This window comes from Agelaius tricolor, unplaced genomic scaffold (genome assembly GCF_023055355.1).
Source record: "Agelaius tricolor isolate 1412-34295 unplaced genomic scaffold, bAgeTri1.0.p SCAF_12, whole genome shotgun sequence".
NCBI classification, from domain to species: domain Eukaryota; kingdom Metazoa; phylum Chordata; class Aves; order Passeriformes; family Icteridae; genus Agelaius; species Agelaius tricolor.
The window spans coordinates 24,886,992-24,913,551 of record NW_027269272.1 but is presented as its reverse complement, the minus strand read 5'-3'; the positions used below and the strand labels follow the sequence as shown (position 1 = coordinate 24,913,551).

Genomic DNA, 26,560 nt, shown 5'->3' with positions numbered 1-26,560 from the left:
ATTTATATAAAATAGAAACCAGAAAGTAGAATATAGAATCTATAAAATAAAATAGATAAAATAGAATCTATGAAATAGAAATATAAAATTAATATATAACAATATATAATATATAATATATAATATATAATATATAATATATAATATATAATATATAATATATAATATATAATATATATATAATATATAATATATAATATATAATGTATAATATATAATATATAATGTATTATATATTATATATTGTATATAATACTTAATACATTATATATTATGGAATGTAGAGTATAGAAAATAGACTATATGCAATAAAATACATAAAATAAAATCTAGGAAATAGGCTATATAAAGCAGACTATCGGATTGCTGTATTTCTGCGTGCTGCACACACCCACCCCGCCATTCCCGTTCGGACCCAGCCTCGCGGGTCATTCCCTGCCAAACGCTCCTTGCAGGGATCAGAGCGGCTCCGAAGCCTCCGGTAAATCCGAGTTTCCCCCATTCCCATGGCTGGGGATGACAGCGGATCCATCCCTGCGCTGGAGCCGTGCCAGGAGTTTCTCCTCTCGCTGGCTGTGGCTGCTCGCTCCCGCTCTGGCTCTTCCCATTTTCCCCTCCCCGCCCTCTCTTTGAGGTTTTTCTGGTGCTCAACTCCGAGGTTGGCAGCTTCCCTGTGTCCTGCTGTTCCACGGGAGGCAGCGCCGGGAGGAGCCGCATTCCTGCCTCCTTTTCCTGGGAAACTTCACCATGCGGCTGGTAAGGGATGGAATTCCGAAAGGAACGGACCGAGCTCCGGGATGGAGCAGCTCCGGGATGGAGCAGGGCAGATCCAGGATGGAGCAGGGCAGCTCCGGGATGGAGCTCCGGGATGGAGCAGCTCCGGGATGGAGCAGTGCAGATCCGGGATGGAGCAGGGCAGCTCCGGGATGGAGCAGCTCCGGGATGGAGCTCCGGGATGGAGCAGCTCCCCGGGATGGAGAAGCTCCCCGGGATGGAGCTTCAGGACGGAGCACTCCGGGATGGAGCAGCCCCCCGGGATGGAGCTCCAGGATGGAGAAGCTCCCCGGGATGGAGGAGCAGCTCCGGGAATACCCGGGGAGGGGATGGCGGGGTGCCCAGCGGGACAGGGCTGTGACACCGCCGGGGATGCGCAGGCACATTTCCTTAGGGAATGTGGGATCCGAAAGCACTTCTGCCTGGGGAGAAGGCGGCCGGAGCGGTCACGATGAGATTCCTGACGTGCTGTAAGTTTATTACGGGAATTTAAGGCTGGGCTCTGTGCTCGGGAAGGAGGGAATCATCTCCGGGTGATAACAGTTCCGAACAGCGCTTGGAAAAGATGCCCGAGGATTCTCGGGGATTCTCAGGGCTCTGCCGAGCCGTGGCCGGGTGCTGCGGCAGAATTTCCCTGGATTTCACAGCCTTTTTTCTTTTGGCTGTGCAATTACTGGGGAAAAAACCCAAACGTGGCTGTGCTTCCCGGGGGGAGCAGCCCGCGGCTCTGAGCCTCGGGATTCCGCAGGGATTTCAGCCGCAGGCGCTGGAAGAGCCGGCGGATCGATGCAGGGCTCCTGAGCCGGGAGTTCGGTGTTTGTCAGCACGGAAAAGCTGCCGGCCCGGGGCTGGATCCCGATGAGATCATCCCGGGAATGCTCGGGACCAATCCGGGCTCTGGCGCTGGGCAGAGCACGGGGATAATCCCTCGGTCCCGGATTGATCGCGGGGTTTTGCCGGAGCAGTTGTAGCAGGGCTGGCTGGGTTGGGCATCCAGGCTCTTCCCAGCACGCTGGGGCAGAGATTCCCTCAGGAGCAGCTTCCACAGCGTGGTTCCTTCCATCCCAAACTCCATCCCCTCTGAGCTGGGCACAGGCAGCCCGCGAGGCTTTCCCAAACCTCGTTCCCAGGGCATTCCATTGGGATGTGATGGATGGGAGCGATATCAACAGCAGAGGGTGGAAATAAAGCGGGCAGAAACACAGGGAGGAAAGGCAGGGAGCTGGGGATGGTTCCTCAGGAATTCCAAGGGCAGGGAGCCGACCCTCAGGCGAGGACCCATCCTGTACATCCCATTCCTCACGGGAGGCTGAACATGTTGGGATTGATGGATCCTCCACAGCTCTGAGCTCCAGAGTGGGTGGCTGGGAATCAGCAAATATTGAGTTCTCATTTCTCCCAAGCTGGAATTAATCTGAGCTTCTCTGTTTTCCCAGACAACTTGTCAGACGCTGGAAACTAATTTGTTAAATTGCACAGGGAAAGAAAGGCTGCATTAGGAATAACTCGCTTACCTGGAGCTGAATTTATTTGGATTCCCTTTGCTGGTTCAAGTTTTTCAGCTTCCCAAAGGGCTGGAGAAGCTCTAGAGAAGTGTTCTAAATAAAATAAACCCATAAGAATTTCCCTGAGCTGTAGGTGCTGGGATTTGCTTCATGTTCCCAGTGCAGCACTGTCTAACCTCTGGAATTGTGTCCAATACTTTTGTTCCCTGCTTTCCCTGAGTATTCCAAGGCACAGACAGAATTGGAGACCTTTCCCTGCTTTAAATCTCTTAAAACTTGGATTTTCTGTCATGAGGCTCCTGCAGGTTCCTGCTGTGGCAGTTTGGGGATTTCTGGAATCCCAATAAAACCAGGGAGACTCTTTGTGTGCCCCAGGGCTAAAGCCTGGCTTTGTGTGTGAAAACTTGTCCAGACCTGAAATACAGGGAAGAGATCAAATGCCAGGGAATGTTTGTACTTCCAGCAATTTCCCTGGATGCCAAAGAAAACACAAGAATAAATGACAAACTGGTTGGGATGAGCTCTCTGAAGGGGAAATGTTCCTGTTTCAGGGGCCCTGTGGCTCTCAGTGCCCTGATTGCAGCTGGGAGAACACAGCAAAGCCAATATTCCACATTTTCTCCAGCTGGAAAACCTGATTGCAGCATCCTGGCTTCAGGTGGGCAGGAGGGGGGAGACACCTGCAGGTCTTGTCCCAGGTTTCTGTTCTGTCCCCTGAGAACAGGGGCTGGGGCCTGAGCTCCAACTCACTCCTCTCCAACAGGCTGGATGAGTAACTACAGGGTGTAAATGCACACACTAACTACAGAGAGTAAAATCACCCAGAGAAAACATGGAAATGTCTCCTGAAACAAGGATCTTAACCCAGGTTTAGCTGGAGTTTGGGCAGCTCTGCCCATCCCAGGTTTTGAGCAGGACCTTGCTGTGGGGACATTCCCATTTAGCGAGGTCAGAGCCTTTGAAGGGTCTAAAGAGGGGTTTTGGGGAAGAACAGAGCTGGGGAAATATCCATGAGGAAAAGGAATTTCAGCTCTCCTCTTTCTCTGAGACCTGGAGATTGAGCTGGAGGTTGATTCACAATCTCTCATCTAAAGGGATGTGAAGGGGGTGGAAACAGGAAAACTGTGGCAAAGTGGGGATTTGAGAACCCATTGACACTGAACTGGGCCAGGGAACCCCCCTGGATGATCCAGGCTGAGCTGATGGGAACAAGGCAGAGCTCCCATCCCTTAGGAATGACGATTTCCAGGCAGTTCTGTTGGATTTAGGAATCCCCTTGAGGCCTTTCCCAGCTCCAATAATTCCATGATTCCTGCTGAAGGAAGCTGGATCTGCTCTCCCAGCTGCAGGAATGCTGCCATTAGTTTTGTGTGCAAATCCAATTACATCCTCCAGTGTTTTTTTGCATTTCCCTTGTTCATGATTAATTTATTTGCCCTCAATTTCACCAAAATTCAGCATCTTCTGTCAGGTTTCACTGACTCCTGGTGTCACCTGCAACTCTCCCCCCTTGCTGCTGCTCTTCTTTTCCCACATAAATAATAAAAGGGATTTTTTTGGGAGCCCTGGGAAGCTCTTTACAAGCTGTGCAAGTTGGGCTCATTTAATTCCTGAAGGCTGCACATCCACATCCTGATATCCAGGCAGGGGATTCATTTACATGCCATGGATGGCTCAGCCACCCCTTGACTGCTGGCATTTCGTCCCTGCTTTGGAATATTATTTACATTTATTAAAAAGCAGTTGGAGAAGGTTCAACTTGGTGCCTTTTAAAACAATGTGGAGCGGCTGCTTTCAGAAAGACACAGAGAGGGTCCTTTATCCATTAATTTCCTGTTAATCCTTTAAATTCCTTCCATTATCAAGTATTTAAAATGGTTTTTATGTGCTAATAACTGCATGGGAAGTGTGGAGCGTTCCATTTCTCCAGGTGCCTGAAATTCAGGGTGATTTGAGTCATCTCCTCTCTTGTTTTCCCTCTCCACAAAACATCCCAAGCTTTTATCCCATCCTTTCCTCCTCTCCCTGAGGAATCCAACGAGGCCAGCAGTGCTGAAGGGAATTTTCCACCCAGTGACGTGGCTGGTGGTCATTGATTGCAATACTGATAGAAAATGTCCTCTTGCAAAGGGAGGGATGCCAAAGGAATCTGGGAATGCTGGTGGGGTTTGGGCTCAGCCTAAATGGGGAAAGGGTTTGTGTAAACCCCTCTCAGGATTGTTTTAGGCCAGCATTTCAGCAGCTGATTTGTGTCAAACTGGAAAGGGGATCTGCCTACACCTAGAAATAAAGACCCAAATTGGGTACAATTAAAATTAAACCAGTGTTCAAACTGCTGTGTACCCCAGGCAAAACAAACCTGAATTATCCATTTGCAAGCACAGTTGCTGATGGAAAATGATCCTTACAATTCAGTGTGGGTACAAAGCACAACTGATGTTAAAGTGATGTTAAAGTGATTGTGGCTTTGGGCAAACTCATCTTCCATGGGAAAAGGGAAAAGAGGGAATGTCCCTTAGGAACCAGCAGCACATGGGTGTCACTGGAGCAGGGAATTTCATGGATGCTGTGCAAAGGAAAAGCTCCTTTCTCCTCGGGTTCAGGATTTGAAAGAAGGATCCTGAGTGTTGTAATTAAAAGTGCAGCAGAGGCCTGAGGCTGAAGGATGTGGTCCCCACTGAGCAGCTCTGGGTTTTTCCCTGGCAGAAAGTTGATGGGAATTCACCATTAGGACAGAGCAAACACATCCACACCAGGCTGGGGGAAAGGAACTGCACTGGGAGCAGCCTGGGAATATTCCAAGGCAAATTTTAATTGAAAATGGGGCCTTGATTGTGTGGAATTTCATGGTTCCTCCATGAGGGGATGGAGGTGCTCCCTGCCTGGGGATGAGGTGGCCTCAGCCTTGTGGGGCCTGTCACAACCCCACAAATAATGGGATTAAGGAATTAAGGAATTAAGGAATTTAGCATTTGACATTTGTAAACACGAGTTCTGACAGTGGAAATGGGCCCAGGGAGCCCAAACTCAGAACTCAGGGAGTGGCAGAATTAATGCTCCTCTAACAGGGAGAGAAGGCTGCAAACCCTTGGTGCAGAAATGAAAACGCGTTCATTGAGACATCAGACACACAAATGTTTGAAGACATTGGCTTGCTCAGGGGGCTAACAGATCAAACCAGCACCTTTTGGGTTTATTGCTGTTTGCAGCATCCCAGATGGCTGCAGACTGCAGGGTTTGGGCCCACTGTGTCTGTCCTGGTGCCAAATGCACACAGGAATGTTCAGTCCTGGCCAGCCTCGGTGCCAAGGCTGGGAGTGGCTCCTCTGAGCCCCCAGACTGATGGGAGCAGGGCAGGCTCTGGCAATGGGTGTGTTTTAGGGGATTATTTTGGGATTCAGGCTTCTGCTGGGGGGCTCTCTGAAGAGGGACTGGTTGTGTTCCATGTTTGCCAGCACATTTCTGCTCCGAGTGCTTCCATCTCTCAGGTGTTCCTGGGTGTGGTTTGGGACAGAAACTTGTGTTTGGTGTAACCTGGAGCCTCTGGAAGGTGAATGATTCATTTTTGGCAGGAGGGGTTGCATCCCAAGTGACCCCTCACATTTGGGATCAGTGTGTGTGCTGTGAATCCCAAAGAGGTGATTCCAGCTCTCAGCCTGGCTTCTGGAGACTGGAAATTCAGGAAAAAGAGATTCACTGACCATGGGTTTGTCTCAGCCTTCCTGGAACACCCCCAAAGTTGTGTTTGTCCTTGTGGGAAAATCCAATTTTGTCACCAGGAGCTCTCCTTGCCCTCCTCACTCCAGAGCAGCCACTGAGCTCCTGGAGCTCACTGGAACGCTGCTGGTTGGAGCTCATTCCCCTGGGAATCACCATTTCCATGAGGAAATATTTCTGATTTCAGCTCTTCCTCGTGCCATGGCTGAGCCAGGGTTTTCCAGAGTCACCTGCAATTCTTGGGCACTGCCCAGCCCTGGCTGTGAGGAGCTGGAAATCAAAGCCTGAGCGGTGTTGTGCTATAATTTATGCCAGGAAGCAGATTTAAATTATGCAAATTGCTGTCTGCGCTGAAGCTGCCATCTGGAAAAAGTTCTGCATGCAAAAATCTGTCGGGGCAAGGCAAGGGACACGGGATCATTGGGAAGGGAGAGCTGCTGGAATAAAAACAAGCAGCTCCTGGAAAAATGATTGCCCTGCTCCAGTCCATGGCAAAGCTGCTCTTCTGTAGGAGCCAGATTAATATAGTAGGGGTACAATAATTGTTTAAAGCTGCTTTGGAGCTGGAAGAGTTCCTTGTTATCCAGGAGGGATAAATGGCAGGTTAGGAGGGAAAGGAGAAGCCCAAGGAAGGGTAGCACATCCAGAGCTGGAGCTGGGCAGGGATCGGCAGGAAAAGGGTGAGGCTGAGAGAGGAGATGTGGCCTGGAAGTTCTGGGGCACAGGATAAGTCCTGGGGCCATCCAACATGGAATATTTCTGTAATAAATGGGAATTGGAGAGGTAAAGGATGCAGGATTGGTGCCTCTCTAGTGCTGGAAATCAGGGGAAGAACCTTCCCGAGAGGGTGCTGGGCCCTGCCCAGGGAATGGGAACATTCCCAAAGCTGCCAGAGCCCCAGGAGTGTTGGGACACTGCTGCAGGTATGGCCAGGCTGGGATTTTGGGGTGTCTGTGCAGGGTCAGGGGCTGGGCTGGGTGATCCTGTGGTCCCTTCCAGCTGAGGATATTCCAGGATTCTGTGTTTTCCATCAGGGCAGACTTGTGTGGCTCCTTCTCTCCCAAAGCCAGAGCTCCTGTGGCAGGAGGAATGTGCACCTTGGGGTTCCTGGGGTGAATTTCTGGGGCAGTCCACCCCTTCACGAGCAGGAATTGCCTTTCCTTCTTCCCCCAGGATGTCCTCAGGATGTAAAACTCTGCAGAGGCCTCTCCAGAAATCAGTGTTGGTGGGGTCAAGGACTTGTGGAACTCCCTGGAAGGGCAGAGGTGGGTTCTCCACACCCTCACAGATGTAGAACCTCTGGGCTCTCCACATGCCCACTTTTTGTGCCTCAGTTTGGGGGAGCAGCAGTGGCACCGTGTCCTTTGTCACAGAGCGGCGCGGGGTGCCTGTGGTGACACCCCGTGAGGCAGAGCAGTAATTACAGAAAGCTTTGTCAGATTTTCTTCTCTGCTCCTGCAAAGGATCCTGAGCACGAGGCCAGGCTGTGGAGAGACCCCTTGCTGCCTGCACTGCCGTTAACTCCATAGGCACGGCGTTAATTTGGAAAAATAACAGTTGGAGGCTGTCAGGGATGCTCCATAAAAACCCTGCCAGCTCCTGCTGCAATGCAGACAGAAAACAAATGGCTCCCATTTCAGCTTGGCACGCTGTAACCCCACTGAGCTGACTTCCCAGGATAAACTATTGCTGTGGAATTGTATTCCCACAAGCAGCACGAGATCCTATTTAAAAAGCATCACACAACCCTGTGTATTCCTAATTATTTGTGTGATGAAGGAAGAAACACTTCAGTGCTGGTTTATTCTTGCTCACCATCCTCATAACTATGCTGGGAGTGCTTTTTGCTCTTTCCATGGAGCTGCTCTGGTAGATGGGATGTTGGCAAGGAATTCCTCCCTCTGAGGATGGATACCCAGAGCAGCTGTGGCTGCCCCTGCATCCCTGGCAGTGCCCAAGGCCAGGCTGGGCAGGGCTGGGAGCAGCCTGGACAGTGGGAGGTGTCCTGGGTGGAATTGGATGGGCTTTAAGGTCCCTTCCAACCCAAACCATGCTGGGATTCTTCAGCAGGAGAGTTTTCTCTCAGGAGTTCCTCAGTCTGGGATGGCACAGCTCTGCAGTCCTGGTGCTTTGGTGTTTTTTGTTGGTTTCTTCTGGCCATAAAAATGGATTTTCCAACAAGGAAGTGGTCACTGAGGCAGGGACCCAGATGACATTCCTGGGCTCAATCCCTAAATGTAGAGCTCATGTTTTATGGTGGCTTTAATGCTTTGCATGGCATGGTGTGCCCTGTGCCTCAAAGTGCCCCATGCCAGCTCCGTGTCACAGCAGAGAGCCCTGCACAGGGATGGCAGGGATGGAATTCCTTCCCGTGCCAGGAATGCCCCGCACACCCCAGCAGCCAAAGCATCTCTGCAGCATTTCCAGCACTGAGCTCTGCCTGGCTCCCACAGATCACCAAGCATCACCCAGCTGCCCTTTGCAGCCCCAGCCAGAGCTGATCTCCTGCAAATCCTCTCCTGTGGGAGCCTGATCTGACCTTTACCAGCTCCAGCAAGCCCTGACAAAGGCAGCAGGAGAACCCCCAGCACCAAGGTTTGGATTTGTTTTGGGCCAGATTGTGACAGATCCCTCCCCTGAATGCTGCAGCTGCCAGAGGTCCAAGCACAGCATTAAAGCAGCAGCTCCACCATAACATTTCCAGAACATTTCCTTCCTCTCACCCCTGCACACCCACAGGACCCGCAGGGAGGAACTCCTTGTGCCTGTTTGACCTTTTCTGCTGCTTCTCAGTGGATGAAGTTCACTCCTGTGACCCCAGTGCAGCTTGGCAGGGGTTGTGTGTTGTTTCTGTGCTGTTCCTGACATTCCTGTAGCATTAAACCTGGCAAAATGGGGATGTTTCACTCTCAGGCTGGGCTGTGAAAGGTCTTTGGTGTCACTGTGAACTTGGAGAATTAAAGGTGTTCTGAAAGCAGCTGGAAAAGAAGAGATTTAATCAGGGAGCGCTGCCATGGGGGAGCCCAAGGGCTCTGCCTTGCTTTGGGGTGGCAGAGAGTTCAAAGCTCTGGTGGGTTGAGTTTCTGTCCTTTCTGTCCCTTGGATGGAGGCAGGAGGGAGACATTTCAAAGGAAGGGTTTTGCCATTACTCTGTCTGACATCTGAATTCAGTTCTGGCCTTGGAAACCCAAAGCAGAGGCTCCTTCCTGGCAGAGGCTGCAGGGAGAGCAGTGAGGGAAGGGGGGTTTGTCACTTTTGGGGGTTCTTTTACTCTGAACAATTATGCAGCATTTTGGTTTAGTTTGGAGAAAGGTCCTGGAAGGGCAACAAAGCTGATGTAATTCCACCCCCTCCCTGTGGCCAGGCCTCCTTTCATTATCCCAGGTTTTGTTTGTGAACACTGGGATTTGATTTGGTTTCTGATCTGATCTTGTGATGTCTGGGAGCTGAGACCTTTAATTTCCTGTCCTGGAGGATCTGTCTCTGAAATCCTCCCAGGGATATGTGTTTGCAGGAAACTGGAGCTGGCAAAAGGCCCCTTCCCTCTGTAAAAATGCACCAAAAACCTCAGCCAGGGAGCACAGAATTCACCCAATCAGGGCAAATTTGGTTAATTCAGTTCATTATAAGCTGACCCCACCTGAATGACCTGAGGATGCTGCAGGTCCTGGGGTCACCTTCACATTTCCTAGCACAGAAATTCAGTGGAGCAGGACCAGCTGCTGCAGAAAACTGGGATTTGGGCTCTGTGATTGAAGAATTAACTTCCCTGGACAGGCTCAGCTGGGATTATTTGCTCTCAGGCACCAGGAGCAGTTTTATCTCTCAGGAACTTGTTAAAAAGCTTGAAATAGGTATAGTTTGGTCATAATGGGGCCTCCCACAAAGCCAGGTGGGGTTTTAATTGTTATTTTATTATTATTTTATATATTTTTATATAAATGAGTGGCAGGTTTCATTTGGAGAGTATTTCAGAAAAATCAGAGTTGAGCCTGGGAGTTGTGTGGTTGCCTGGGTAGAAAAGCTGGGAGGAATCAAAGCTTTTCCAGCTCCTCAGGACGGAGCAGCCACTGACATTTGACAGAAGATAAATTGGATGAGGTGCTGAATGAGTTCTGCTGGCAGCTCCTGTGAGCTGAGGAGCAGGATTAGGGAGAGATTTGGGAAGCTCAGCTCAGTTTTAGACTGGGTCCAGAATTTGTGATTAACTTCTCCTGCCTCTGGCTCTTCAGGGCAGTGAGGCTGCAAAATCCAAACCAAACTGCTCCTGAGACAATTCCATTTCCACTGCCCATTAAATATCAGGATATTTCTTTGTTGCAGTGAGGTTGATGGGAATGTTGGGTGTTTGTGGCTGAGCTCAGGGAGATTAATTAATGAGATCCCCATTAATGCCATGGCTGGGTTATACATATATCTGGAAATAAAGCCCCACCTGACTATTTTTTTACGAAGTGCTGGGGAAAAATATCCAGAAGCTTCTCTGGAATTCCAAAATCCAGCTCTGCCCCAACATCTCGGCCCTGGAGTCACATTCCCATGGATTTTCCACAGAAGTAGCCACAGCAATGCTGGTTTGGGAGTTGTCTGGGGAGCAAACTTGGAGTGCCAGAACAAGACTAATCCCCCTCTGTGTTTCCTCTAATAAAAGGGAAGAACACTAAATAATTAACGTCAACAAATGAAAACTAATTTGCCAATTTTTAATTTTTTCCCCATTGCGTGATCCCTGTTAATGAATAATTTACCAGCCAGAGATGAAAATAAAATGAAATGATTTCTCTGGGGTCTGCTGTGTTCTCTGAACATCCAGCCTAACTGTTTAGATATCCATATATATATATATATATATTTTTTTTTTTTTTTAAAGACTAAAAAATAACCCCAGAGAAAACAGCTTTCAGCAGGAACCAGGCAGGAATAAAAAGAGCTGCAGCCTCCAGAGGTTTTCCCATTTCCTTCTAGACCTGAGATCATTTGTCTGAGGCTGTTTGTGAATTATTCATACCCAGAGGAGCTCTTTGCTTTCCCAGATTGAGTGTGGCCAGTTTCCATCTCAGGGCTTCCCGTGCTGTGTTTTTTGTTTGCATTTCAGGTTTTCCTGGGATGCCCTTTATCCCAGGGCCCTGCTGGATGCTGGGGGACTCTGTCAGTCAAACACCCAGACCCTGCTCAATGCCCAGCACTTCCCACAGCACACGAGGGAATGGGAATGGGATCACTGAGGAGCTGGGACACCCTGGGAATGATGTCCTGGTTCTGCTTTGGCTGTGGAGTGGGACCCCCAAGGGAAAAGTGTTTGTTGTTTTAGCTCTGGGTTGATTTTAAGGGCCCTGTGCACCCCAATCCCTGAGTCAGGCCAGCAGGAGCATCCCAGTCTGTGGAAGTGTGGAGGGTGAGGGAATGAGATGGGGTTTAAGATCCCAGTTCAAACCTTTCTGCTTCAGCTGCCACTTGAAACCTGCTCAGGTTTGGGTGTGATAAACAGGATTGGGAGAACAGATCCAGGGCTGGAAAAACAGATCCAGGACTGGGGAAACAGATCCAAGACTGAGAAAGCAGATCCAGGTTTGGGAAAACAAATCCAGGATTGGGAAAACAGATCCAGGGCTGGAAAAACAGATCCAGCATTGGGATGAACTTCAGTGAGTGTTCCAAGGCTTCCTTGGAGTTCCATGCCCCACCAGCCTCCAACGTGAGCAGCATCTCCACATCCCATGGACACTGGGGGCAGCCTCATGCCATGGAATTCCAGACTGGTTTGGTGGGAAGGAGGAGGAGGAGGAGAGACAACTTCCACCTGCAGCTGAGTTTCCTTGGCTTTTCCTGCTGCTGGGCACCAGAGGCACAACTTGAGGAGAAGCACTTGTAGCTCGTTGCTGTTGCTGTTTCCTGGCCCTGCTCAGGTTTGGGAGGAGCCATCCCCCTGTTCCTGAGGAGCCATTCCAATGTTCCTGAGGAGCCATGCCCATATTCCTGAGGAGCCATCCCCCTGTTCCTGAGGAGCCATCCCCCTGTTCCTGAGGAGCCATCCCAGTGTTCCTGAGGAGCCATCCCGGTGTTCCTGAGGAGCCATCCCCCTGTTCCTGAGGAGCCATCCCCCTGTTCCTGAGGAGCCATCCTGGTGTTCCTGAGGAGCCATCCCCCTGTTCCTGAGGAGCCATTCCAATGTTCCTGAGGAACCATCCTGGTGTTCCTGAGGAGCCATCCCAATGTTCCTGAGGAGCCATCCCAATGTTCCTGAGGAGCCATCCCGGTGTTCCTGAGGAGCCATCCCCCTGTTCCTGAGGAGCCATGCCCATATTCCTGAGGAGCCATCCCCATGTTCCTGAGGAGCCATCCCCCTGTTCCTGAGGAGCCATCCCAGTGTTCCTGAGGAGCCATCCCAGTGTTCCTGAGGAGCCATCCCCCTATTCCTGAGGAGCCATCCCAGTGTTCCTGAGGAGCCATCCCCCTATTCCTGAGGAGCCATCCCGGTGTTCCTGAGGAGCCATCCCAGTGTTCCTGAGGAGCCATCCCAGAGTTCCTGAGGAGCCATGCCCATATTCCTGAGGAGCCATCCCGGTGTTCCTGAGGAGCCATCCCAGTGCTCCTGAGGAGCCATCCCCGTGTTTCCCTGCTCCAGGTGAAGAGCAGCGCTGCTACACGTGAATGCAGTTGCCGAGCAACCGCTGGAATTAAAACTGGAATTAAAAGCATCTTTGGAGCCATCAGAGGAGAGAGAGATGTCTGAGGGCAGAGATGTCACTGCTCAGCAGCTCCAGAGCCTCCTCCTCCTCCCATCTGTGCTCACTCACCTGAAACTTGGCAGGGCTTTTCTCTTTTCCAGTGCTGTGATTTGTGCACATGCCCAGAATCCCGGGATCACTGAGGCTGGAAAAGCCTCCAGGATCCAACCACTGCCCGATCCCCACCTGGGCACTGAGTGCCACAGCCAGGAATTCCTGGGACACCTCCAGGGATGGGCACTCCAAAGCTCCCTGGGCAGTTCCAAGGCCTGAGCACCTTTCCATGGGGAAATTCCTGCTGATGTCCACCCTGAGCTGCCCTGGCCCAGCCTGGGGCCGTTCCCTCTCCTCCTGCCCCTGTTCTCTGGTGGCAGATCCCAATCCCAACCCGGCTGTCCCCTCCTGTCTGGGAGTTGTGCAGAGCCACAAGGGCCCCCTGAGCCTCCTCCATCCCCCAGACTCCTCAGGTTTCCTCCTAAAACCCCAGGAAGAAAACACTGTGGAAATAATATTTTTTCATAGATGGGTTTGTTACTTCTTACAGGAACTTTTTGATTCCCAAATGAGTTCATGCCTCTTTTGTGAGGATTACAGACATTCCCCCACACTGAAAAAGCTGAAAATTGGATTAATAGATTTCCTTTCAGTTTTCAAACACTCCTCTGTTGTTGTCACTAGAATTAACAGGCTCAGGAGCTATAAAAAGAGCTCCCTGATTTTTCTGGGGAAAACCCCTCCCCTGGGAATCCAGAAATGGATATGTCATGTGAGATTTCCCCTGCCTTCCCCTCCCTGCCGTGCTGGAATTCACTCTGCCTGCTTTCCAACCTCCTCCTATTCCTCTCCAAAGTAATCCAGACTCAAGTGTGTCGTGCAATTAAAGCAATAAAAAAAATTTAAAATTATAAAATTAACAAACCCCAGGATGCTGGGTATGCTCAGGCTGAAAAATAATTAATGGATAAATGGAACAGGCACGTTAAGGACAAGGAAAAGACACTTCAGGTTGCTCTGAGTGTGCTCCTCAAGCTTTCCTGGATTTTTTTCCCTCAGTGTCTCCGTGCCTGGAGTTTCCCAATCCCTGTCCAGGTCTGCATCCAGCTGAAGGAGGGAAAAGAAAAGCCCAGAAGTTTCACAATATTTTTGTTTTATCCGGGCTCAGAGAGGCCCCATAACTCATCCTGGGCTCCAACAGAGCGTGGATCCCTTCCAGTGGAATTCCCTGGAGCTGGGTCACTCTGGGCAGGCTGTGGGGCTGGGGGTGGCACCATCCTGGCTGTCCCTGTCCCCGCCGTGTCCCTGCAGCATCCCGGCCCCTTTCCCCGGGCTCAGCACCACGGGCAGCTCCATCAATCCCGCAGCGAGGAGCGCCGGTCGATACCCCCCGGTTAATGATGCCCGACTGAAATTAGGATCGATTTCCTGTCTCCTCCTCTTCCCAATTATGCAAACTCGGCTGTGCCCCCTCCAGAGCTGCCTTTCATCCCAGCTTTTAGAGGCGCTGCCCAATGAGGTTTCATTCGGAATTGTCAAAAACATCACAACCAATTCTGCCTTCTGCTTTTTTGTTCTCTGCTCAGTCTTCACCCCGGGGTTAATGGAAAATGATGTCAAACACCAGGAGTGATTTATGGAAGTCAGGCAGCTCTTGGCACCCTGAGCTATGGATAAAGTCAACTGCAAATTGTTTTCACATTCTAAATTACTGTACCCAGCTCTGGAGGAGGCTGCAAAAACTGCCAGAGGGAAAATGTGGGAGAAGGAAAGGTTGTGTGGTTATCTCTGAACTGAGCAGTGCCTCAGAAGAGAGAATTCCATTTTTTAAGCCAAACCTCTGCGCAGAATGCCAGCGATGGATTTTTCCTGGGAATTACCATGGATGTGGGGATTCCCAGCTTCACATCTGCCACATTAAACTGCTGGAACAGGAACTGGTGCAGGCTGGAAATCTCCTCATTAAGAGCCTGAATAGGTTTTGATTGCAGAACAAAGATCCCCAGGAGCATCTCTGGAATCAAAGACATCCAATATGGGAAAGAAAACTTCCCTCTTTTACTCTCTGTATTATTTTTGTGACTCTGATATTTCCTTTCAAACTTGTGCTGGATTATCAATAAGATATTGGTTTCTTTGTCATTGTTGTGGATTTTTGAGTTTAAAATCTTGTAGGAGGCACTTGAGGGATTGTTTTTGTTTCGGGGCTGACTCAAAACCTTGTTTGTCTTGAGACTGAGAGGGAATCTCCAAGGGCTTCTCATTAAAATAATTCTTTTTTCTCTCTCTCTCCTTGCAGGAAGAACTCAGGAGGCTCCAGCACACCCTGGAACAGGTCAATGATGGCAAAGACTCATTCCAAAGGTAAATGTGCCTTTTCCAAAATATCTTACCCATGAGAAAGGGAAATGGATTTTCCAAGGTGTGAAAGCTTTGCTGGGGGATCCTCTTTCTCACAGACATTATCCCAAATTTTGCCTTTCCCCCATTAACAATCCCTGGTTTTAGTTACAAGAGGACAATTGCTGACAATGATATCAGTGAGTGCCCAGTTAAGTCTCAAAATAACTCCACAGGTCGGGGTCTGACCTCCCAAATTTCCCTGCCAAGAGCTGCATTCAATCCATGCTGCTGCTCCATCCAGGGCAGTGTTCCCAGGTGCTGGATTTGGATATTCCAGCATTTTCACTTTGCTTTCTTCAAGCCATCAGTTCCCAGCAGCAACTCCTTGGCCATCATTTATTACAACGAGTTTATTCCTCACCTCCCCATGTGGCTTCTGCTGCTGTAACTCATTTGCTGCCAGCATTCCCATTGTTCCTTTCCATTTCCCTCTCCAGCTCTTCCAGCATGGCCGTGGGGAAGGAAGTTAATTTAGCAGGAATATCTGTTAGATCTACCAGGGGTTTGTTTGTTTGGTTGGTTTTGCTTTTTTTTTTTTGTTCTTTTTTTAAATTATTATTATTTACAGCAGCTCTTTTGCTGGCTGTGCCTGTCCCTGGAGCTGTGGCAGCTGGGAGATTTTAAACAGGGATTCAGGCAGGTTCCCACTGGGAAACTGGATCCAAATTCCCATTTTTTGTTGGGAGCTGGACACAGAGGTCCAGATAACTTCCTCCAAAGACAGCAACACCTCCTGAGCAGCAGCTCTTGTTTGTTCTTGTCCAAATTAGGGAATTCATTCATGGGGTTGCAGGAATGTGAGGCTGGAACATGTTAAACTAATTTCTTTTTTTTTCTCTCAGCCATCAGCTCAGCATGGATGAAGAAAATAATATCCAGGAATATCCTCTCAACCTCCAGCCCTTGGAATCCAAAGTGAAAATGTGAGTAAGGAAAAGTGTTGGGTCTGCCTTGGAATGCAGCTGAGGGTGTCCAATTCCTGAGCTGCAGGATCCACCCTGGATCCATCCTGGATTTCTGTGTAACTGGATAAAAGAGCTTCCAATTAGCAAACTGGAAAAGTTCTCTGTGTTCAAGAATGTGGAGCTAGGAAAATTTGTTGTTCAGCCTGGAAAGAAGAGAAGAGAAGGCTCCAAGGTGACCAAATTGTGACCTTCCAGTGCCTGAAGGGGCTCCAGGAGAGCTGGAGAGGGACTGGGGACAAGGATGGAGGGACAGGAGCCAGGGAATGGCTCCCAGTGCCAGAGGGCAGGGATGGGTGGGAGATTGGGAATTGGGAATTCCTGGCTGGGATGGGATTCCCAGAGCAGCTGGGGCTGCCCCTGGATCCCTGGCAGTGCCCAAGGCCAGGCTGGACACTGGGGCTGGAGCACCTGGGACAGTGGGAGGTGTCCCTGCCATGGCTGGGGTGGCACTGGATGGGATTCCCATTCCCTTCCCACCCAAACCATCCTGGGCTGAATCACAGGATCACACGGATTCCCTTTGCACCCAGTTTCAAATGTTAAACATCAGTGTTGCACTCATTTTGTCATTTCCTCTGTGTGACTAAAGAATATTTGGGAATCTGCTGGGTTCTTCCCTGGGTGCAGAGAAGCCAGAGCAGGGAAGGGCAGCACGGAGCCTTTTCCATGGTGATTTTCCCATTTAACATCAGTTCCCCAGGATTTCCTGGCAGGACCAGCCCTGGAAGTGCAGAATTCCTGCTCGGAGGTGCAGCACAGCCCTGAGCTCGGGAGAAGCAGGATTTGCTCGGGAGAAGCAGGATTTGCTCGGGAGAAGTGGGATTTGCTCAGGAGAAGGGGGATTTGCTCAGGAGAAGCGGGATTTGCTCAGGAGAAGCAGGATTTGCTCGGGAGAAGCAGGATTTGCTCAGGAGAAGAGGGATTTGCTCGGGAGAAGCAGGATTTGCTTGGGAAAAGCAGGATTTGCTCAGGAGAAGTGGGATTTGCTCGGGAGGAGCGGGATTTGCTTGGGAGAAGCAGGATTTGCTCAGGAGAAGCAGGATTTGCTCAGGAGAAGTGGGATTTGATCAGGAGAAGCAGGATTTGTTCAGGAGAAGCAGGATTGGCTCAGGAGAAGCAGGATTTGCTCAGGAGAAGCGGGATTTGCTCGGGAGAAGCAGGATTTGCTCAGGAGAAGTGGGATTTGATCAGGAGAAGCAGGATTTGTTCAGGAGAAGCAGGATTGGCTCAGGAGAAGCGGGATTTGCTCAGGAGAAGCAGGATTTGCTCAGGAGAAGCAGGATTTGCTCAGGAGAAGCAGGATTTGCTCGGGAGAAGCGGGATTTGCTCAGGAGAAGTGGGATTTGCTCAGGAGAAGCGGGATTTGCTCTAGAGAAGAGGGATTTGCTCAGGAGAAGCAGGATTGGCTCAGGAGAAGCGGGATTTGCTCAGGAGAAGCGGGATTTGCTTGGGAGAAGCGGGATTTGCTCGGGAGGAGCGGGATTTGCTCAGGAGAAGAAGGATTTGCTCAGGAGAAGCGGGATTTGCTCAGGAGAAGCAGGATTTGCTTGGGAGAAGCAGGATTTGCTCGGGAGGAGGGCTCAGCCAAGGCACATGCTGACACTTGGCCTAAGGCAAGGGAGGGATGAGCAGATCGGGGCGCTGGGAATGAGCTCTGAACTTCCAAACGCCACCGAATCATGGAATCATGGAATGGTCCAGTTGGAAGGGACCTTCCAAGAATTTTTAGTCCAGCCCTGAGCAGGGATGGCTTCTCTTAGGGCAGCTTGTCAGCATGGTTTGGGATGTTTTTAGGGGTGGGAAATCTCCCCCCTGCCACCCTCATGGGAAAAAAATCCTTCCTCATATCCTAAATCAATCCTCTCTTTGAATTCTAGAATAACTTTAATTTTTGCTGTACATTACATGATACAGAGTTTCCCCTGGGGTTAGTTATTCTAGAAGTCTTGATTTTGAATAATTCAATTTCCCCACATACTTATCAGAGTCCAGGATTCCTTTTGGAGCCTCTCCCAGCATGGATCCTCCAGCCCTGGCACAGGAATTACCTCCATCCAGAAAGCACAGCCTCACTTACAGGCCATTCAAATATTAATGCATATTAAAGTATTAAAAGGACATGAAATTTCAAATTAAAACCCAGTGTCTTTTAAGCTTTTAGTCATGCAGATAAAAGACAGATAAAATAATCCATTTTCAGGGAACTGTCTAAGAGGGTAATTATGACTTCAGTTCAGTTCTATTCTCCAGCTTTAAAATAGAAATACATATAAATACAAATATGTAAATATAAATATGTAAAAGCTGCTCATCCCAGTGAATTATCCCTCAATTGCTCAAAAATCCTAGAAGGAGCTTATCCTGCAGAGAAGTTATGGATGCTGGAATTGTTCCAGGCCAGCTTGGAGGGGGTTTGGAGTGACTTGGGATAGTGGAAATTGTCCCTGCCCACGACAGAGGATGGAATGAGAGGACATTTTCCAACCTAAACCATTCTGGGATTCCATAATTCCATGATACTGCTCTGGCTCTCAAATTCCAGTTGTATCTGAATACAACTGAAATGTGGGGTAAAAATAAGATATAGATGGTTGTTCATTCCTTTAAATGGTCAAATGGATATTTTTATTTTGATGGTGGAATGTAGGAGAAATTCCATGTTCTGGATGGCCTCAACTGAAATCACTTCCAGGGGTTTTGGGATTGGGTTGGACTCTGAGTAACGTGGTAAGAGTTTGAAATCAGATCATCTTTAAGGTCCTTTCCAACCCAAACCACTTCAGAATTCCCTGATTCTCCTTAAAAAAATATCCTAAACTCTCCCAGTGGTGCCTTATACAAAGCCTACAGAGATATTCCCACGTGATCCTTGCCCAGACAGGAAAACAAAACACAGGAACCCCCAACCGCAATGCTTTGAAATCCTTTGTTCCCTCAGCATCCAGCGGGCGTGGCGTGAGCACCTGCAGCGCCAGGACCCGTCCCCATGCCCGGAGCTACGGGACAAGGGCAGCCCGTCCCCGACGCCCCCGACATCCCCGACGTCCCCGATGTCCCCAAGGTCGCTGGCTTCAGGCAAGATGAGCAGGTCTGTCAGCATGAACACCTTCTCCGACAGCAGCACCCCCGTGAGTCCGGCTGGAATTCCTCCTTTTTCCTTTCCTGCCTTCCGTTCTGGGGTTTGGGATAAAGTAAAAGCCCAGCTGAGGGGTCACGGGGTTGGTAATGGGGTAAAAAGGGGTTTTTAGGTGTCTCAAGTGACTTCCAGGCAGAGATTCCTCTTGTGGGCTCATCAGGATGTGTGACTGTGGGGATCAGACCTGGAATTCAGCAGATTTTGGAGGTGTTCTTGCTGGTAAAAAGGTTCTTCCAAGTGGTCCTGTGTCCTGTGTGTTCAGGATACTGTATTCCCAAAGAACCTCAAATTGTGGTGCTTTTCATGCAAAGAAATGTGGTTTCTTGGTTGATTTTTGGTTTTGTTTTGTTGGTTGATTTTTATCAAGGAAGAGACTAAAAGAGGCTAAAGGGGACTTTGAGAAGTTGATTTAGGAGATCAAAATTAAATTTGATTTTGGAATAAATATTCCACCTTGACCAGTGGCTGAAGGCTGCATTTCTCTTTTTAAGACAACCCTAAATAAACCCCAAATACAGATCCCATTTCTGGAAGACAAACAGCTCTGTGACTGTCTCTGAATTGGGATTTTTAGGTCAATAAATAAATAAATACAGAGTCTGGAAATGTTGCCTTCAGCTTTGTGCCAGAAGACAGCGTTTGAGGGAATTGCAGACTGGAGCTCATGGAATAATTCAGGAATTGCAGGACAGGGATTGCCCTGGTGTGTGGTGCAAGAGGTGTCTCCCTGCTCCTGAGGAGGGAACAGCTTGGTTGGATCCTCACTGCCAGGGGCTGTTGTCACTCCCAGGACAGCATTTGGTGGCTTCTGAATCCCTACAAAAATCTGGGAATCACTGTTAGTGGTGTTCCTCAAGCTGAATAAATTTAATTCTGCCTTGAGTTGCAAAGTTGGAGTGATTTTAATCTTATGAAGGAAGCCTAAGGCACTGATCAAACAGAGCTTTTCCAGGAAAAAAAAATCAGGAATTTTGGTGATAATTTGACTCTGTTCAGTGTTGATCCAAGAGTTGATCCAGGCCCAAAGTGAAGCTGTTTCCAGCAGGTTTATTTTGGTTTATTTCTGTCTGGGTGCTTGACAGAATTTAACAAAATATTCCTGAGGGCACTGCTTTATTTTCAGGTGGGAGCTGGAGAGCAGGAGGATAAAGTGGGCTGGAATATTGGCTTGGACACTGACATTTCATGGATTCAAGGGGTTTGGTTCCTTTAATTAGAGGAATAAATGAGACTTTAAATGTTTATCTGCCACTGGAATCTGCTTCCACCAGAGGTCCCTCGTACCCTGCGCAGGGACGCTCCCGGCTGCTCCAGAGTTTCTCCAGCACCGATCTCGTTTGGAAAATGACACCTTGGGATCTTTGGGAGTTCAGGAAGGGCAGCTGGGAGTTCTGTATTTGTGGGGAGAAAGGGATGGCTCCATCTCCGAGTGTCTGTGGGGTACAACACGGGGCTCCCCATGGCAAGAACTGATGGAACGGGTGCAGTGTCAGAGCTTGAGGGATGAGATGGGAATTGGAGAATTCTTGTTTGGCTGCTGCTCTGTAGCAAAGAAAGGTTTGTGTGTGTGTTGTACAAAGAGCTTTTTTACTGTTGGAAAGGATCTGTTATTGATCACTGATCATATTGTGGTACGGAGGAGCGCACAGGCTGGAGCTGTGTTGTCTTCACTTGCTTTTGTTTTCTTTTTGCATGCTAATTTTTGCTACAAAGAAATTAGAAGACAGATGTATGACAGATTTGAAATAATGTTCTTCCTTGTAAATATTTTATTTTTTGCTGCCGCGTAAAAAAGTGCCAAAACTTTCCTTCCTAGATGGGTTTCTGCTTTTTCCTCCAAAATCACTGAATGGTTTGGGTTGAAAGGGACCTTCAAGCTCATCCCATCCCACCCCTGCCATGGCAGGGACACCTTCCACTGCCCCAGGCTGCTCCCAGCCCCAGTGTCCAGCCTGGCCTTGGACAATTCCATGGATCCAGGGGCAGCCCCAGCTGCTCTGGGCACCCTGTGCCAGGGTCAGGGATTCCTTCCCAATATCCCATCTAAATTTCCCCTCCTGCAGCTTGAAACCATCCCCTTGTTCTGTCACTCCAGGCCCCAGCGAAGTCTCTCTACATCTTCCTCGTATCCCCATTCTGATTCTGGGAGGAGCTCTGAGCTCTGCACAAACTTCCTCTTCTCCAGGCTGACAAACTCCAACTTTCCCAGCCCTTCTCCACAGGGGAAGATCTCCAGTCCCCTTCTCAACATCATGGCCAGTTCTGGGCTTGCTCCAGCAGCTCCACGTCCTTCTTACTGTGGGGACACCGGATGAGGGTGCAGCATTGCAGGCGGGGTCCCAGGAAACATTCCATGTCCATGGGGATGTGTCAGCCCGGTTCCAAGGACACATTCCATGTCCAGGGGGATGTGTCAGCCCAATTCCCAGGAACATTCCATGTCCAGGGGGATGTGTCAGCCCAATTCCCAGGAACATTCCATGTCCAGATGTGTCAGCCCTGCTCCCAGGAACATTCCATGTCCAGGGGGATGTGTCAGCCCCGTTCCAAGGACACATTCCATGTCCAGGGGGATGTGTCAGCCCAGTTCCCAGGACACATTCCATGTCCAGGGGGATGTGTCAGTCTGGATCCAAGGACACATTCCATGTCCAGGGGGATGTGTCAGTCTGGATCCAAGGACACATTCCATGTCCAGGTGGATGTGTCAGCCCGGTTCCAAGGCCACATTCCATGTCCAGGTGGATGTATCAGCCCGGTTCCCAGGAACATTCCATGTCCAGGTGGATGTGTCAGCCCGGTTCCAAGGACACATTCCATGTCCAGGGGCATGTATCAGCCCAATTCCCAGGACACATTCCATGTCCAGGGGGATGTGTCAGCCCGGTTCCAAGGACACATTCCATGTCCAGGGGCATGTATCAGCCCAATTCCCAGGACACATTCCATGTCCAGGGGGATGTGTCAGTCTGGATCCAAGGACACATTCCATGTCCAGGGGGATGTGTCAGCCCGGTTCCAAGGACACATTCCATGTCCAGGTGGATGTGTCAGTCTGGATCCAAGGACACATTCCATGTCCAGGTGGATGTGTCAGTCTGGATCCAAGGACACATTCCATGTCCAGGTGGATGTGTCAGCCCGGTTCCAAGGACACATTCCATGTCCAGGGGCATGTATCAGCCCGGTTCCAAGGACACATTCCATGTCCAGGTTGATGTATCAGCCCGGTTCCAAGGACACATTCCATGTCCAGGTGGATGTATCAGCCCGGTTCCTGTCCCGCCGGGCTGCCCGGGTTGCGGTGGCGGCGCTCGGGCGCTCAGCACCGCGGGCAGCGGCGGCTTCTCCCGCTCAGCACCGCGGACAGCGGCCGGGCCCTCCCGCTGCTCTCGCCCGGGCCTCGGGGCTCGCTGCCCTTCAGTGCGGATCTTACCCTAACCCTGTCACTCCTGACCTCCCACCCTGGCAAAGCACCTCTTTTCCTCTCCTAAGAATCACTGGGATGTGCACGAGAATGGCAGGAACTGATTCCGTAAAATTCCCATTTTTTTGCTTGAGCCAAGTGCTCCAATAAGCAACTTTCTACCAAAAAATGGGGTTTTTTGAGATGTTAGCACACAAAACCTGTTTTTCCAAACAGGAATGAGTGTTTCCCTGATGATGCCACAGAAATATCCCATGGGGAAAAGAGCCAGGATGGAACTCCTCTGGCCCAGTTTGTTTGTCCTTCCTGCCCCGTGGGTACCTTCAAAGCTGGAACTTTCCTCAGTGATTCATTAAGGTTTGGTTCTAAAACAGAACAGAATCTCTCTGCAGCCTTTGTGTGTTGCTGGGTCTCCCAGCAGAATCCCATTTTCCCACTGTGACATTGCCAGGGGGGTTTTGCACCTGCAGGAGTGATGGGAAGTTGAGGGAGAGGGAAAATCAATATATGGGAGGCGGTGAAATCTAACAGGCAGTGGGGTGTTAATATGGGAACATTCCTTCTTTCCTGTGAGCCTGAATTCCCAAATCCATGAGCAGCAGAAAAACCATCTGATAAATATTTACAATGTGATTTCTAGATAATGTAAAAATGCAAATCCTTGCTCTTGAGCAGCGTGGATGGAAACATAATTAAAGATGAGGGAGACAAATCCAACTGAGATGAAAAGGCCTTAATTAGAAATCAAATATTTGATGGGTTGGGGAGAAACATTAACACTGATGTGGCTGTCAGATAACGCTTGGAATGAAGAGAACATGGAAAAAAATGTTGTTTTCAATCCCTCCCATTGGCTTTGGATAATCTCAGTTCTAAATGTGAGCAGGGAATTCAGAGTGCTGTGGCCTAACATGGAATTTGTCTTTGAAGTGGATTTTTTATGGAGAAATAATTGTTGAGTTTGTGTTTATTTGTGTAATAATCATCCCCAGTGATTATCCAAGTTTAAATCCCTTACAAATATTGTCCCATGGGATTGGAACTGCTGGGATACAAAAGGACCCTCTTGATGCTTTCTGCTGATGGGAACAGAACACCAAGAATTCCTTCCTTTTTATCTTGTGTGCATTGAAGGTTGAGTATTGATGGGATTATTGATGTCAATTTGAGCCTTGTGGTTTAGCAGCAGCAAAATCAATCCAGGAATGCTCGTGGTTGATGAGAAAACCTCTGATAAGACATTTCTGATGATGTTTCTGGGGGAATATTCAGCTGCCTGAGACACTTGAAACAGTTTTTTGAGTTCTGGTGTGGGTTCAGCTCTGTGAAGGTTCACAGTGAGATGGCTGTGGTAGGTATTGATGAGAAGTCTCAAAAATAGTTTAATTTATGTCCCACTTCAGGAAATTTGGCTGAATCCTTTATAAATCCTTTCTAAACTAATTCTATTTACAATATCTCATTTATTCCCACAGCAGGGAAATTCCACTGCCTGCCTTTTACAAAGCCATGCCCCAAAATGAAAAGAATATTAAAGAAGACTTTAATGCTTAATTAAGCAGGGGGGTGCAGAACAGATTTGCACCATCACAGAAAGTTCTTGGGGGGTTTCCCTCCAGCCCTGTGACAGCACACTGAAAATCCAGAATTTCCTTTGGCTGAGGAACTTCCAGAGGGCAGGGACAGATTTTCAGAATTCTATTTTCATGGGACCACAAAAGAGGGGAAAATGTAAGAAATTTAAGTAATGGACAATAAAGTCATGATTAGACCAGGAGGAATTAGATGTATAAAATATATTTAATAGAAGCTTACTGGGATGGAGAGAAAATCCAATGGAAATTGCCCCATCCTGAGCCATTAAATTATTTTAGTGGCTCTATCACCACTGAAATGTGGCAGCAGCACTTTAATGGGGTCTATTACAGAACAGTGGATCTTTCCAAATATATCCAGATTATCTCCTTCCAAAGGGCACAGTATTGATTTCTGCTCGTAAAATGAATTTTCAAAGTAAATACACCAGAAAAGTACATTTTTGTGGGAATAAATATGATTTGAGCTATTTTACTGCTTGGAATTTAGGCAAATAATAATCATTATTCTGGCTTTTGGGAGATTCTGACTCTGTTTCAATAACTCCATTTTTTGAGGCAATTTTCCACGTGTGAAATTACTTATTAGGGTCAGCCACAGGTCATTTCAAGACATAAATGACATTTTAGGGAAGCATTTAAGGAAAAAGCTGCATTTTCTTTGGGAATTTTTTCAAGGGAGTGAAAATTTCACACTGGGGGTGAAAAAAGCCATTTCCATTTTAACAAAGAACCCAAAGTGAGCAGCAGAGAGGTGCCCTGGTGGTGGTGGTTCATGTCCCACCTGCTCTGCCCATCCTGGAGCTGAGCTCAATCAAGCTGAGCTTTTGGGAGGAAGGTTGGGCAGCTTTGCCCCTCAACAAGCACCTTCCTAAACCCAGTTTTAATGGACATTCCCACACTGGAGTTACTCAGGATTTCAACAAAACCTGCTGAAATCCTGTGTTAATGGAGATTCCCAGGCTGGAGTTATTCAGGTCTCCAGATTTTCTCCCAGCCCCATCTCTCATACCAATAATTTTTGGCAAAGCTACCCTTCAGCAAAGGCCTTTGACAGATCTAAGTCCAAAGGGGACTTTGGGGTTTATTCTGGATTATTCATTGCTTCCATGATTTGTTTGATTGCATCACTTGGTTCTCTCTTTTTTAACTTCTGCTGCTCTTTCTCCCTTTCCTTTAAAGTATCAGCCTTTATGAACCCCAAAGCTCCCCAAAGTTCCTCTGTCCTGCCCATGTAACAGTGAATTCTGGAGGGTTTCCCGTTTCCCAGGCTCTTCTCTCCAGTTAGATTTTGTTCAGCAGTGCCAGGATCACCTCACACCCCACTTGTGTCCTGATTCCTTGGACTGTGCCTTAAACTTCCCTTCCCTAGTGACTTCTGAAATTTTGACCTTATTTTGCCCTTCTTTGCTGACACTGAATTAAATATTTCTCCTCCCATTGTCCAGGGCAGGAAAATGCTGGGAGCTGAGCAGTTCCCACCTGGGACCACCAGGGCCAGAGGTGAACTGTGGAATATTCCTGTGGTTTATTTTCTTGGACATTTTCCTGCTGTTCTGATAACGCATTCCCCACACCCTGTGTACGCCAGTCCTTCATTATTTGAAAATTTAGCAGCTCTTGTTTTTCCAACTAAGCCCTTGTTTCCAGTAGCTAATTAAGGCACTGTTTAATTGCATTAATTCCTCTCACTCCGAGCCTGAACATGGAGTTCCAATCGCGTCAGCAGCCGGGCTTTGGCTTTTCCAAGGTGTTTAAAATTCCATCACTGTTCCAATAAAGCTCAGCCAGTGGATTATTTCTCATGGACAGACAGTCCATCCTTCTCCTGGGGGTTTTATGGACAGAGTGTGTAAAATGATAACACAATGAATGGGCCACTTGCCATCCTCTATCAGCTGCTTAAATCAGCTGCTCCAGACAGGAACTCAATACAGGAGAAGCTGTTCCAAATGGATTTTTCAGGTACAAGGCATAACAAGGAATTTCAGGAGTATTCTTGATCCATTGGCACTGAGATAGCTTTAAAGACATTTATGGGCCTTCAATAAAGATGCTTTCAAACCATCTTCAGAATAATAAAATTGCTTTGGTGCTCTGAGGAGCTCAGAAGAAAATCAAATTATTGTTAGATTTGATTATGTCAGTGTCCAGAAATCCCAGATATTGGATAAAATCCGCTGAGAAGCAAAAGGAGAATCTCGTTCAGGGAGGGAAAGGAAGAGATGGTTTTGCATGCAGGAATTTAATATTCCCCTGTAATTTTATTTTTATGTAAATTATGTAAATTAGATGAAGATGTCATAATATTTCCCA

The 26,560-nt window shown here is 48.5% G+C and overlaps 1 protein-coding gene across 1 annotated transcript; it reads left to right on the top strand.

The window, feature by feature from the left end:
- Nucleotides 1-413: 413 nt before the first annotated feature.
- Nucleotides 414-19,335, top strand: IQCJ (IQ motif containing J). Its single transcript, XM_071438184.1, has 4 exons — nt 414-756; nt 15,018-15,082; nt 15,964-16,044; nt 19,025-19,335. The coding sequence occupies exons 1-4, from the start codon at nt 748-750 to the stop codon at nt 19,332-19,334; spliced, it is 465 nt and encodes a 154-aa protein (XP_071294285.1). The 5' UTR covers nt 414-747; the 3' UTR covers nt 19,335.
- The last annotated feature ends 7,225 nt before the right edge of the window (nt 19,336-26,560 follow it).

Coding starts and splice junctions, on each gene's coding strand:
- IQCJ (XM_071438184.1), top strand. Junction 15,083..15,963: donor GGCAAAGACTCATTCCAAAG/GTAAATGTGCCT, acceptor TTTTTCTCTCAG/CCATCAGCTCAGCATGGATG. Junction 16,045..19,024: donor TTGGAATCCAAAGTGAAAAT/GTGAGTAAGGAA, acceptor TTGTTCCCTCAG/CATCCAGCGGGCGTGGCGTG.